The sequence below is a fragment of the Anas platyrhynchos genome, chromosome 4 (assembly GCF_047663525.1).
Source record: "Anas platyrhynchos isolate ZD024472 breed Pekin duck chromosome 4, IASCAAS_PekinDuck_T2T, whole genome shotgun sequence".
Lineage (NCBI taxonomy): Eukaryota > Metazoa > Chordata > Aves > Anseriformes > Anatidae > Anas > Anas platyrhynchos.
The window spans coordinates 36,087,093-36,102,478 of record NC_092590.1 but is presented as its reverse complement, the minus strand read 5'-3'; the positions used below and the strand labels follow the sequence as shown (position 1 = coordinate 36,102,478).

Here is a 15,386-nt window from a genome sequence, read left to right as displayed (position 1 = left end):
CTGGAAATGATCTGCCTGGCAACCCATTCTCCAAAGCAGCATTAAGTTATGTCAGGATCATTCGCCCATTCAACTGTCCCAGATTACTAGAAAGCTTCTCATCTCTATGTTTTTAAAGCAGCATTCCTTCTCAGGAAATTTACCTTATTCATTGAATCAAAAGTGGGTTAAATTATATTAAATTTTTTTTAGTGTAGAAAAGGGGAGTAGGCAAATTAAAATTCCTGAACAGTCCATATTTCAGAAGTCTCTAACTTCAGAGTTCTTAATTTAGTAACCACAAGAAGGAGTTTTCAAAAGTAGTCTTCAATGTAGGTTACCTGTATTTTCAAAAAAAGCTGAACAGTTCACTGTCACAATTCTGCTGCTGTAGGCATCCACACCTTAAGCTAGTTGGTAGGAGTTTTTTTCCTTATTGACCAGCTGCTACAGGTGATTCTAAAAGACTTAACCATTGCCTCCAGAGATCTCTGCTGACAATAGAGCACTGCCTGACCAGGGACCTTTGATGAAGGAATACACCCTCCAGCAATACATGCTTTACCAACAACAAACCTTTCCGCTTGGTGTGCAAAGCCTGTATCTCTTTCCCTCCTACCTGTCCTTTCAATATTATCCACATTGACCTTTGTCTCCTGTACTCTGTACCTTTCTGTGCAAACCTGTTCTCATTTCTCATGTTCAGCACCACAAGGACTGGAGTGAACTGACTGCCACCCTACTTTCAAAGAAGTGCATCTCCAGCTCACACTGCAAGAGCCATAAGCAGCAGATTTCAGCAGCTTACTGCTTCAACAACTGGGAGAAGTTTTCATGGAAAAGTACGTCAGTGTGAGTCTATACTGGGTTTGCCTGGGATGGAGTTAATTTTATTCAGAACAACCTGCACAGTGCTGCATTTTTGATTTGTGATCAAAAGTGTTGATAAGACACCAGTATTTTAACTATTGCTGAGCACTGCTTGCACAGCATGCAGACCTTCTCTGCCCATCCCAGAAGTAGGCTGAGGTAGAAGTACGAAGTATACAGCTGGGACAGCTGACCCAAATTGACTAGAGATATTCCATGACACATGTACATTATGCTCAGCAATAAAACTGGGGGGAATCTTTCCCAGGTAGTCATTGCTCAGACACTGGCTGGGCATCAAACTAGTTCCAGGAAGTGGCAAGTGACTGCCTTCACACCATTCATTTTCCCCTCTTTTCCTCTACTTATTGAACTGTCTTCATCTCAACCCACAGATTTTTCTCAGATGTGCTCTTATGGTTCTCTTCCCCATCCTGCTGACCATGGTCTACTTAAGAGACTCTCACCACACCTGTAGTGCCAAACTCCTGCTCTATACCAGCTAACAATTCTCCACTAAGCAGCTTTCAGACAGTGAGGTGCATTTGTAGCAAAGTACTAAACTTAGCTATCCGAACAGTTCTAAAATATTTTTTGCAAGGAACAAAACAGGTTTAGTCAACACAGCAAGGAGAATATCCACACAACAGATGAAAGTTAGATAAATTAACAACAACTAGAAATGCCATCTTACAGTGGAAAGTCCAGAAACCTTAACTATATTTGACATCACTAATTCAATCTGTAATATTGCACAGATCTCATCATGTACATCTTCTACTTCCTGAATTAAAAGAAATCAGACTAGTATTTACCTTAACTTTTAAATAATAATTTGCAGTGTATGCTTACTATGTATTGATCCATGTTTAAGTGCTACTAACGTCTTACTATGTTCATAAATAAAAAACAGTTGTTTTTATTAATTAAAACTTGATCTTTTAATAAAACACATTTATTGAGATAGTGAAAGGTTCTAATATTGATCTTCTATCACTGTGAAAAATAACAAATGCAATGTTTTCTTGATCCTCGTAAACTCCCATAAACAGCTTTAGTTCTAGTTCTCATGTTGTTATCAGTTACATCTACTTTTTTCATTTCTTTTTCAGACAGTACAGTTCTCACCACCATGAAGATTGGTTTTGATGCAGCTATAGCCTATGATATTGGGCTTTGAATCTGCCAAATTTGGTTTAATTACAACAAGGACTACTAAGCTCTCTCTACAAAATAATAATAATAATAATAATAATAATGTCCTAATGTTCCATAGCAATTATATTGGATTAGAAGGCACAGTGCCTTATTGGACCTTTACATGTATATTTTCCTGAATAGATTCTTGAGGAAATTTGCAAAGCTTTATTATAAAAAAGATCTCCGTGATTCTAGAGCCTTTCCAAAAAATATTCCGTGTTACAACACTGCATTTTAGTTCAGCCAGTCATAAACAGTTCAAAGGACTTATCCAGAATATACAGACCTTATCTATATGTAAGTGAGCATTCACCACTACTTATATATTACTTTACTTTTACATAGCTAAAGACAGGAACAGGTAAATAAATCCAGGACAACCTAAGACAACTAAGACAAAAAAATCTAGTTCTATATTAGAACTTAAATGAAATCTCAAGAGTGATTAAAAAAAGTAATTTACAACAGATAATTTATCGTGAAGGAAGCTGCAAGCACATCAACTACAGAACCAAACCACTGAGCATGCCAAATATACCCTGTTCATCCAGTGGACATAACCCATTTCCCTGCTTTTCTTAACAGTATGAGGGTTACCCAATTAAATTAAAAATATATTTTTGTACAAGTATTTATTCAGATAGGTTCATTTTAAATTTTTAACTAATAAAAAATTGCAAAGAGCAGGTATATCACTAAGCATACAAGCAACCCATTAAGTGACTGGAGACGATACCAGAGCAAGGCATGTAACAAACGAGACAGGAGAGCAAAATGGTTTCTCACAGTGGACTCACTATTCATACTGACTTGCCCATATACTAGTTAATAAAAAAGAAAATGTCTACTGCCAGTTGTTAAATAAAAACAAACATATTACATTGGAGACCCAACATGACATTCAAATACTTTATTATTTAGAGTTTTTATTAGTTTCCCATAGCATAATACATTACCATACAAATGAAGTCAAAGCTGAAGAAAATCGGTAAAAAAAAAACACAGCCTAGCACTAAGAAGGAAGAAAACAATTATGAACGTGCCTCAATGTTGTCTCTTGAGAAAGGGCAACTGAAAAAAATGTATGTATAAATGGGGGTTAACCAATAGGTGCAACAAAATGTATGAAATGAGACTCTGCCTTTACATATCAAGAGAATTACTATTCTACATACTCTTCTAGGAATTGTTCTTCTATTTGCTTGCCTGTTCCAATCTTTTCCCTGCCATGTCCAGGCAGATTCATTTTAAATTAGAGAAGTTCAATAATGTGATGACTCTCTAAGAACTACAATAGAAAATCAGCGTCACAAGAGCCTTTTTCTAGCAGATCTTTTCCTGTGCTTTTACTGTTGGTAGAATTTGCTACTTTCCCTACTTTTATATCACAGTAGTGTTAAGCAGTATCTTTTGTTTTGTTGGGAACACAGATTGTGAACAGTCCACAACAAAGTGACAATTTAAACAAATTAAAGGTTTCTTCTGCTAAAATCTGGTAATGCATTTTTTAAAAAAGCTAACAAAAGATAAGAAGAAACCTGAAACATTTTTTGTCAAACCTTCCCATTCCAAAAACGTATGCAAGAATGGGAGGCAAAAGACTAAATGCTTGTAGATGAAGACTTAACTTCTATGTATGGACTAACTCAAATTGATCACTACCTGTTTAAGCACGACCAGCAGCTTGGAAACATTTTTACAAAGGCCTCATTGATGATAAGTCCAACATCACCTCTTGTCAAAAGAACACCTGGATGCAAAAATCTCCCAAGAGGAGGAGTCTGAGACTGGAACACATGCACTGATGAGGACCTTTCAGATTTCATGGGAATTCTAGCAAGCAACAGTATGGTCAAAATACTATTTCCTTTCCCACTTACAAAATTCAACTTACTGTAATCCATTCCTCTGATCAAAAGCAGGGATCATAGAACTTGGATGCTCTGACATCAGAGCAACAAGCAACTGCAAGACATCCATTAGATTGTCATCCTGTTGAATAAAAGTTATACATTTGAATTAAAATGCATCTATGCTAGGGCATTGTTTTGGTTAAAAGTATCACTACAAAATAATTCAAAATTATCTGGAGAGTTAATAGTAAACCAAGGACCAAAACAATTAGGCCAGGATCAAAAGAGCTATAGACCTGGAAGGCAAGTGCACGTAACCAGGAGAAAATATTATGAAAAAAATACTTTCTTTTATAGAGTGAAAAGTGACACATCTGTGTCTGGGAAGTAAGCCTTTGACAGGGAATGGACCATTAGACTATGTTATTTCCTTCCACGCACATACTCGTTTGTATGCACATTTCCCTCTCTTTTACTGCACAGGAGCTAGAAATAAACGCTGCATGTTTTCTGGGACAGAGGGTGGTGTTTAACACGAAATCTCTACTAATAAATGTCCACCCTAGGAAAAAAAATACCACAGCTTGCCACAGGCAATGTTTAAAATGGGTAATTCAAGCTGTTCAATAAAGTTTTCACACTAATAGTCTAAAGCACTTCAAACTACAGCTTATGAATTTGTTCCAAGTTAATTATAACTAAAAATAACCCTATGAAGTAGCAAAATGCAACTGTTTTTTCTTTTCCCATTCTTCATGGTATTAAAAGGAACGCTGCCAGAGTTTTCCACTTTTGAACAAGTATTCTGATTCTTTCCCTATCAGAAAATCTATTTTACATCCCTCTGAAGAACTGTTTTCACCTAAAGGTACTACTAGCTTTTATCACATATGCTATCACTGATGAATAAGCCCTATGATAAGGCTGAATTTTACTTTTTTTATTGGTGATTTTTTCCGAATATACACTAGATACCTAATTCTTTAGGATTCAGCGTTGTAGACTTGACCATGCAAACTTTAAAAGTTAAAATTATAACCTTCTCACCTGAAGGCCACATAAAGCTTTTGCTATTCTGGTTTACTCTTACATGTTACCAACAGTCTTATTTTTTACATCTCCATATGAAGTAGAATGACTTAAGTTGCTTCACCATGATACTGCCAAGCGTATGGACCAGTAACAAGCACAGAGAATAAAAGAAAAATATAGGTGTAAACAGAAAAGAAAAAGAAAATCTGTACTGCTTGAAGTTCAATTAATTCCTTATTTTACCCATTTCAAGCACCCTTACAGAGATGAGATCAGTTAGATTTATGTCCCCATTTCCCTTGTCTTTGATGTTGCATCTGGCATAAAGTGCCTTTTCCTGGTGCTAAAATATGAAGATGCAGATGTATCAGTGGTAACCAACATTTTCTCCCAATTAAGTTTATATGCTTCTTGTAGATGCCATTAACATACATCTTTATTTTTTAATGCATGTTTTCAATTTTATTGCTTTATTTAAGAAGCAAAATAAAAAGGAATGAAAAACATAACAAAAAATATTACTTAGGCAGCATAAAACAACATTTTGTCTTTTTTTTTTTTTTTTTTTAAGTCAGTCTCACCATCTGTTTTTCTGCTTGGCAAATCGGTTTTCAGAACAACATAGGAAACCATTCTGACTTACTGGCTTAATGAACTTCAATTTAACATTGAACATAGTGCTTAAATCACTGCAAGAATATTGGCAGTTCAGCACACTACAATAGTATTTGCTACTTCCTCTACAGAGCCATCTTGTGGCATAAAGAAGGTAATACTTGGAAATACAGATACTTTTGTGATCACAAACTGCAAAGTATTGCACAGAAAAACAAACATTAAAAAATTACCTCATGGATAGTGAGTAGATAATTGAGGATTGCCTGCAATTCTTCTTCTTTTATTCCATAGTCCTTTAAAAATAATCAAGTTTTAAGCATCATCTTTGAAGTACAAAAGAATTATTCCCAAAAGAGCATAATTACAAGCCATTTTTATTATACAATGCAAGTATCACAAGGCAAATTCGCTTTCATTTGGTTCTATAATAGTTTCATACATAGAAGATAGCTTTTCATCTGCACAGAAAGGACCCACTGAAGGTTAGAAGAAGTGCATTAAGACAACTCCAATACAGGCCTAAAAATAGGCTGGATAGTAACATAGTACAAGAAATTGCTAGAGTAGCATAACAATGCATGTTAATTGATACATAGAATAGGAACTGAGTGCTTTTCATTAGTAAAATAATTAAATTAAGGTTGCAAAGAGGATTCATAGTAGACCTGGATGTTTAATTATAAACCTGTTAGCTAGGCTTATAGCCAACTTTGCATCTGACTTTCTACTATGGAATCCTAACTTCAGTTGCTTTCAATTTCACAGGAATTAAAAGCCATAAATGATTTAACATCAGGAATATGCCTTGAGGGTTTTTTGGTGAAAATAAAAACAAAAAGTTTCTAATAACAGCATCAAGAGCAGATTTTTTTCTTTCCTAGGGCTTTCATTTTTTAAAGTCAGTCTCAGAATTCCCCAAAAGATTTTGCACCATTGTGTACAAATAGAAAATTTGCAGAAAAATCAGCATTTTATCATGGACATCTTTTACTATCTTTGTGGAATTCCATCCTAAACTGTCCAAGCTATAAATCTCTGACAAAAAAATAAATATAACTCCTCCAGTTGCTGGGGCTCTGGATAGCAGCACAGGGTCCATTAGCAACACAGAGGAAGAAAGGAAAGGGAGCTAGATTCAAACACAGAAGACATAGCATACAGGAGGGAAGGAAGAAGAGAGAAATCAAAACTTACAATAGGAAAGGGTTAAAACAACTCTATACACAGTAGAGCTGCTGAATTTCTGTATTCCTCTACTGTGTAACAAATGGTTGTAAAATGTATTGGTAGTCTCTCTCTCATCCCCTCCTCTGTCCAACTGGCCCACAGAATATTATGTCAAATACTGCTCTTTAGTCTTTAAGCACTTCAGAAAATGTGGCATTTTCTTTTTTCTAAGGTAACAATGTAACAGCTCTACTTTTGATTAAAACAGCTTAAACAGGAGAAAAATGCATTTTCCAGCAGTGCTGTCTGTGGCAAGAGCCACAACAAAAGATGCACCTTATATAGTATATCTATTTACTTGTTTGTTTACAAAACTCAACAGGCTTAGCAAAAATATTATATTGAAGTGGATTTCCTTATGAAAGTAGATTTGGATATCCTACCTTCATCACTAGCTGTTTAACAAACATCAACAAGAATGCTCGCAAAGATAAAATTTCTTTTTGAGTAGGCCGTGGCCCATCTACAAAGAAAGAAAAGTAGATACATGGAATGCAAATTAATAGCGGTTAATAGCATAGCATACATTTTAACATACAGAACATAAAAGGCACTCACTGTGTGAAGAAGACAGTGCTAGGCAGTTATTTTTCTTTCCCTTTTAACTACAAAATAGCAGTAATACATTCTATTACTATTTATTAGTAAAATCCCTGACTAGTGAGGTTCTAATAAACTTTTATTAAATATGGTTTTCTACACTCCTCTACATTCTTTTCAGAATTTGATCATTTGATTGCAGGACCTATGAACCAACTTCATGCAAAGGAAAAGATTGATATGAGAACTTCGGCACAATTCCCAGATGATTTTTGCAGTTTAAAATTGTTTTTAAAAGTTCTTCTACTGAAGCTGAAAGGAAGAGCTACATGCCTTTATTACACACAGGCTACACACACAATAAAAATCAATCCTACAATGCCATATCTGAAGATTACCTTGAAAGCCAAAGACTTAATTTGTAGATTTCAAGTCAAGAGGACTTGCTTCTGCCATTTCTGTGCAGAGCAGACCTCCACTAAAACATTTTGAATACTCAAAACACTGAGAAGTTCCCAAGAGAGGCAGGGTTAAAACAACAGGTGCAACCAAATGTCAAAGCCAAGTAAAAGCTTTCATACCAAAAGCAAGTGAACAGTTGCAAGTAAATTTCTAGGAGTAGTTTTTACATTTCCTCATAGGTTCACATTTTTTATCTTATTCATCAGAGAAAAGCAAATCAAGTAGCAAATGCAAGTGATTAGACAAGCATATGTATCCTATACAGGATAAGCACACAGGAGTATTTGGTTTAAGAACGGTTATTTTCAATAGAGACCAGCCTACTGAAAATCAGCTATTAATTTAAATAAGATTACCCTACATATATACTTTCCTTAGGCTCAATAAATCAGTTCAAAAAATAATTAAGTAAATTCATATTTTCACTAAAAAAATACGCAAATAATTTAGCTTTGCTACTTACAGGATGCTAAATACTACAAAATATTCTTTGCAACCAGGCGCAAGTCTACCCTTTTAAAACCCTACCATTTCTGCAATCACTTCCATCAAGAATTATTTCATGTGGGTCTTTGATTACAGAGTAAATTATTTTCCTCAAATGTTTTCACTGGTTTCTTAAAAAGACCTTTTTCAAGAATATCCTATGGACTCTGCTTGAACTGTTCCAGCAAACCCATTCCATTAAAGTATCTGAAACACTTATAGTTCTTCTCTATACATTGCATACAGCACTGCTTAAAACACACATTAGCTTGTGAGAGTAGAAATTAATACATACCTACGCCCTTGGGAGTTATACCACTGCGATCCTGAGGATTCACTACCCAGTAATAATACTTTAGGGTATGCATGACCAAAAGAACGGTCCCAACCCTCCGGATTGCACCATAGATGTTAACAGTGCCAATGAACTCCGTAGATAAATAAGTATACAGGATCAGCTGAACCTACAACACCCAGTTAGGAGATTCAAAATCATTGAAAGAAAATAAGAACATATCAAGCAACTGCATTCTTAAATTTCATATATTAAAATTTCTTAAAGGAATAGAATTTCTCAGAATAGTCACAAAAACTCTGAAAGCCCTTACTAAATGTTGAAAAAAATGATTTTATTTCTAAAACTATAGATTGTTGTGCGTTTTGTTGTTGTTTGTTTTTTTAAAGGTGGTGCACACTCAAAAGAACATGAAAGCCCAACATTCACACAATCACAGATAGGTGAGGTTGGAAGGCACCTCTGGAGATCATCCAAACTCCCTGATCAGAATAGGGTCAACTATACCAAACTGCTCAGGCCTGTGCCCAGCTGGGTTTGAAAACGTTCAGAGATGGACACTCCACAACCTCTCTGAGCAACTTGCTCCAGTTTTCTCATTCTCAGAGTAAGAAAGTTGTTTCTTACGTTTACATTGAATTTCTTGTCTTGAAATTTGTGCCCATTGCCTCTCCTCCTTTTCAATGGCTTCCACAAAGAATCTATATTTGTCTTCCCTCCCCCATTAAGTATTTAGGCACAACAAGATGATCCTGCCTGAGCCTTCTTTTATCCAGGTTGAATAGTCTCGGCTCTCTCAGCCTCTCCTCATGTGTCAGATGCTCCAGTCCCTTAATCTCCTCTGCCTGCTGCTGGCCCCGCTCCAACAAGTTTATGTCTCCCTTATACTGGGGAGAGCTCAGAACTGGATGTAGCAGCCCAGATGTGTCATACAAATGTTGAGTAGAGGGGCAAGACTACTTCCCTCAACCTGCTGGGTACACTCCGCCTAATGAAGCCCAGGATCTTGTTGGCTACCTTGGCCTTATAGGCATGTTGCTGGCTCACATGTTGAAAGAAAATATGTACGCTCCTATCCTCCTTCACTGATGAACTCACCAATTGTTTCATATGTCTGCAGTTAGAACAACAATAGCTACCAGAACACTTAGCTACCAGAAATTTCAAGATACTAATAAAATGTTATATTTTGTAGAGCAACATAAAAAAAGAAAAGACAAATGAAATGTCCAGTACAATTATTTGCAGAGATGAAATAATTCTTTTGTAAGCTATCTGTAATATTTATGCCACGGTGTTGATTCTTGATAATAGTTCAGCACCTGAAATGAATGACTGTTTTGTATAACCACATTTCATGTTTTTTTTGAAGTTTGACAGAGGATTAACATAAAACTTGGAAATGATCTGTTTAAAAAACAAAGCAAAATTCCTTAAAAAGTGTGAGGGCTTTAAGTCCTCTCCAAGAATAAAGGACTGACAATGCTGTACTACATCAAAATACACCTTTTAAAGATCTTAAAAAAAGAGATAGACTTAAATATAGTAAATTCCAAGCCATGAGTAATCCTACAATTTCTTCCTGAAAAACCAATAACCTACACAAGGTTTTCCATTAGTTATTCCCATGTATATACACTATATCCAGAAAGATTTGAAACTTACTTTTAAACTTGAAACTACTTTTAAAGTAGAATTAACTGAAAAGCTCCCATCCAAGCAGTTCACACACAAAGAGCACAGATTCACTAAAACAGAAGAACTCTTCAGGGACAACATCAATTTAAACAAAGACTTCAAATTAGACACCCATCATGGTTTCTCTTAAAAATTGCTGGGGTTTGCCTATTAATCCATTCGAATGCTGACTGGGACAGGAACCCCAGAAGTCACCACACTGTGCTCTGCTGAGTGCTGCAGGTTTCCAAACTGCCTGAATGTTTTGGGAGTTTGCAACACTTGACCACTATATGCAGAAAAGTAGCCTGGCAACAGTTTCTATGTAATTTCTGCTGGGAGCCAGGATCTTTAACAGTGGCAGGCAAGCCTTAATCTCAAAACTTCCAAATAGATATATCAAAAGGTACCTTATTCATAAGAATAAACAATTTTACCTGTGCTGGGATATGAATCCATATTGCAGGATTAAGGAGAATATGATCGCACAGCTGTTTCAGCAAGGGCACCCCATTTTGTAAGTTGCTCAGGTATTTTGAAAAGGCAAGGCATAACTCCAGTACAGCTCGTGTAACATGGGCTTTGGAAGACTGTAAAAGAAAACCTGCTTAAGAAAGAACCCTGCAACACTCTAGGAAGATTATTTCTGCCCCCAAAACCCACAACATTAATGTGAGACATAAAAAAAATATTGCTTTACCTTTTCCAGACTATATCCTATCACAAGGAAGCCCTTACAGGAAAGCATCTGTTCTTGCATAGCAATGGAGTTCTTCAATAACTCCATGATAAAAGCCAATAACGTAGAACTGAAAAATATAGTATTTTAGATAAGTGTTACCACAATGAGACAAAAGGTATTTTCAAATTAAATCTTCCAAAGATCAGAAATAAAAGTAACACATTAAATAAGTGCTTAGATCAGAATTTCTAAAACCAAAGATTAAATTTAGATAGCTCTAATTTCTTGCTATTAATTAATGCATTTCTAACTTGAAATTTTGGACTCTGAGATTATAGCAAAATTCTTCTAAAAACACGTTCTTGCAGAAAAGCAACATTGTGTGTGGTTCTCTCTGCTTCATGTTTCAGTTACAGAATTCTGCAAGATCAGAGACAAATGCTATTCCACTTGCTACTGCTTCGCTTCCCAATGAGCAAGTATTTTCACCAGCCAGCTGAAAAACCCTTTCTTGATGGGTTACTTGGCATCTGGATCAAATCCTCGACTCATCACATAGATGTACAAGACTGAGCCATCTCAGAAGAGGTCTTGAAATGTACAAAATGGGCTGAAGGAACATTGTAACCACTCCCTCTTCACAATAGTATGGATGTAGATTATCTTTCAACAGCCATCAAACTACAATTGCAATGAAACAGAACAAATAAACCATGATTCTAAAAAGCAATTCCTTTGCTTTAGTACTACTCTGAGGAACTACACCAGTTTCTGTGCCTGTTCAGAAGTTGGACTGAGTGGAAACAGTGTTGAAACCAGAGGAAAAGCCAAAAGATTTATACACTCCTAAAGCTCAGCAGTAATAATGAGTAGTAGAGGAAAGAAAAATGACAGCTCTAGACTGTTTTAGGTTTTACTTCAAATATCAAAATACTATTTCAAGAGTGTTAACAAGTGAGCTGAAAACAGATACGTTTTCATTCTTCTGTTCTGCTTTGAAGATCCATTTTCCATAATGTCTGAAGACAAAAAAAAAAAAAAATCCAAGCAACAACAAAATATAACTGAAAATTTCATCTTTTCAGGGCTTTCTCCAGAAGCCCTCCCCAATGGATTTTCTCTGTGACAAGAATAGGCTCAGAAAGAGTTGTCCATAATTCTGTTACACAACAAAACGTGAGGTAGAAAATGAGTGCCTTTTGATTGTATGAACTGTCAAAGAAAATTCAGTACAAAATAAACATACTTCACTATACGCTGAACAACAACAGTATCTTTTTGTTTTTAGACAGAACTAATTATTCCACAAGTGAATTTAAACTACAATGCTGCTTATTAGAGCAAGAGGTAATTTCATACACATAAAAAAAGAAACAAAGAACAGAACACAGTAACTACAACACACTCACCAAACAGTTGTGTCTACGTGGTCTGATGAATATTGCCTGTAGTCCAATTGTGCAAAGAGAGGGAAAAGTACCTGCACTCCCCCAATAGAGTGCAGGGCACTTTGGATAGAATGTGTTAAGACTGCTTTCACATCCTGACAAAAAAGAAATAATAACAGTTTCTCAAAGAGACATCTTTAAAAGTTTGTTAGAAATAGTTCAAAATTTCTTCAGTATAAAAACTGTACTATTGCCAAAAAAAGACATACAGCTACAGCCACCTTAAATGCCCAGTCTGGCTTTAGAGACAATCTGCACTGTAGATACTCAGATGAATACATAGGAGGTAGCTTTCAAACTCTAAAACAAGCATTTAATAATACAGAAACTCTAGAAAATGCTTCTAGCACATGAAAAGAATGATGCGTTCAAAGCATAGGGAAGAAAAGAATATCATATCAACAGGGCAAAGGGCTGGAGATAGGCAATATTTGCAGAGGACCAAAAGTGTGTGACAAATTAGGAAGAAGAATGTTTCTGACAGGTTAACACAGTCTCTTAGTAATACTAAGATTTTTTAGGCTGTAACCTTCATGTAAGAAACCTTTTCTTAGAACTGATGTGCATCCATATTAATTCAAGAAGCAGATGCTATGTCCACACACCAGCGTGGTAAAGGTCCATCTGACTATACATACAACATTACAAACTGAAATAGAATTATGAAATAGAGGGAAGATGAGAGAAGATGAGTTATTTTCCTGACTGCAGTTAACACAGATGTTGTAATTCAGATAATGGTCACAGAGAAGAGTCACGTGGCCTGACACAGGCTTGGTAATTTCAGCACTAACTAATATTGACTCCTCACCACCCACATCGCTTTGGAAATTGAGGTAGTAAAGTGCTCAGCTGTGTTAGGAACTGCAAGAGGAAAAGAACTGAGATGACCCAGAGAAAAAAAAAAGAAAATACATGTATCAGCAGCTACTCTCCATCTCATCCAAATCCCTGTTAAATTCGATTTTCAGGTTTTCAAAGAGAAATCATCTATATCCTCCAAATCTATGAAAATGTTCATATACCTGCAGCATGAGTGCATGTGGTGAATGAACAAAAATTGAAGGGTTATCCTTAGGGGATGACTCTAGACAGAGCTGTGCATCTGTAGCCCTTGGATTGTACATAAAAGCAATAGCACTGGAGAGTTTGCCATCATACAGCAACAATTTGTGATGTTCATCAAGGAAGAGATCACTTTCTGCCTTGAATTTAAATGTTCCCTGGAATGAGAAGCAGGGTTGAAGAAGAGAAAAGGAAAAAAAAATTAGATCATATACATTGAAAATACAGTTTTGAATGCAATTATTAACAGAAAATATTGTTTCTTAATCAATTTTACAGAATTAGAACTGCAAGATTTCTTTTTTGACCCCTGAGGAGTGACATTGCTGAAATGGTAGATAATGTAAAAGAAATACATTAGCTAAGAAACAGAATGACAGTCAACAATGTTCACTCAGAAGGAACTAATAATTGAGGAACAGACAGAATAGGAACCATCTTTTCAGCGTATGTTTGTACAGCTGTTGGGGAATAAGTCTTCAATTAGTACCCCTCAGGGCTGTGACAAAACAAATAATAAATCATTGCAACAAAACTAATCCTCAGCACTAACTTCACACATTAAGGAAAACTGACTAGCAAAATCAACTACAAATCTACTTTCCTAAAACAAATACATAATACTTGATCTAGTTTTCAGCCTCAATAAGGAAGTTAATCTAACCAGAGGAAGGTGTTGTTATCCCTCTCCCAACCACCAACACAGAAGTTTTGAGATGTAAACAAGAACCCAATTAAATAATTGGGTTAATGTATACTTGTAGTTTGTGAGAACTTACAGAGAGAGCTTACAGAACAATTTAATAAAAAGATCAAGTGGTAAGAATATTTTCAGAGGCACATGGAAGTGTCACAACATTCTTAAAATCTACCATAAGGAACATTAACAGAATTAAACTTTGGGAGCTTGACAGTCAATTCCACACTACCTTATATCCCAGACCAAGCTGATAAATGGCGAAGATCTGAGCAGCATTGAGAGCCTCACTGAAAAGGTAAACAGACGTCATTTGTCCACAGAACACTCGATTGGCATCTGCTGTTTCTGAAGAGCCCAGGAAACATTTGTCAAACGTCTGAAAAGGAAATACGGTTTAAATTTAGCTACACAAGTAAATTGTGAAAATAATATAGGTTAGCATTTTTATATTAAAAAAAATCTTTTGAGGTCTTAGCAGAAACAAATAATAAGTTTTTAGATGTATAAGCAGAATCTACTCCTTTACCAAAGAGTTACTACTGATTTTATTTATTTTTTTTTAATGTGTAAAATAGGGGAGGTTTAATTAAAGAACGAAATAATGCGGTAAAGGACAACTATTTAATCCATCAAAATGATCAACTACAGATACTGGTAAACAGAGATTACTTACATCACTGGTGTTGACAAACCATGTTATTTCTCCGTAGGATGCCAGCTCCCCATTCACATAACATCGAAGTTCACTATTCTTCCAGCGGTTATAGATGTGCACAATAGTAACCATATACCACTGAACAACAAGAAAGTAATTGATAAACTTCTATAGACACTTAATGTAGCTCAATCAAGTGGAGCACACTACACATTCAACAGTTTCTTTGAATTAAATTAAGATTGAAAGTTTTATTTTAAGTCAAAAACACATCATTGGTGAGTTTTCCTGCACAGCTCTATCAAAGGATAACCTATTTTTCCACAAAAAGTAGACACAGATTAAAAGCTTAAAAGATATTTATGGCATAAAACTCAAAAAAAAAATCATGACAACATAGAAACATTTATACTGAAACCACTGTGTAATAAGTTCTAAGTTGGGTTACACTTAGAATGATGGACTACTGTAAATGTTGTCATTCCAAAGAGCAAGGATGCCTCCAGACTTTAGACTTTCAAAGGCTGTACATGTCAAATTGTCACAAACAGAATCCATATTTACAGCAAGGGATTACTGATAAGAAATTCCTGAGGA

At 35.6% G+C, this 15,386-nt stretch overlaps 1 protein-coding gene across 4 annotated transcripts in view; it reads right to left on the bottom strand.

The window, feature by feature from the left end:
- Positions 1–15,386, bottom strand: part of LRBA (LPS responsive beige-like anchor protein) — a 391,064-nt gene that overhangs the window by 333,292 nt on the left and 42,386 nt on the right. For all 4 annotated transcript variants that reach the window (XM_072037390.1, XM_072037391.1, XM_072037392.1 and 1 more), the window contains exons 8-17: positions 14,808–14,927; positions 14,364–14,510; positions 13,395–13,592; positions 12,331–12,464; positions 10,940–11,048; positions 10,677–10,829; positions 8,563–8,731; positions 7,163–7,242; positions 5,783–5,845; positions 3,944–4,041 (exon numbers count right to left, since the gene is read on the bottom strand). In XM_072037390.1, coding sequence (XP_071893491.1) covers positions 3,944–4,041; positions 5,783–5,845; positions 7,163–7,242; positions 8,563–8,731; positions 10,677–10,829; positions 10,940–11,048; positions 12,331–12,464; positions 13,395–13,592; positions 14,364–14,510; positions 14,808–14,927 — 1,271 coding nt within the window. The remainder of the gene's footprint in view (positions 1–3,943; positions 4,042–5,782; positions 5,846–7,162; positions 7,243–8,562; positions 8,732–10,676; positions 10,830–10,939; positions 11,049–12,330; positions 12,465–13,394; positions 13,593–14,363; positions 14,511–14,807; positions 14,928–15,386) is intronic.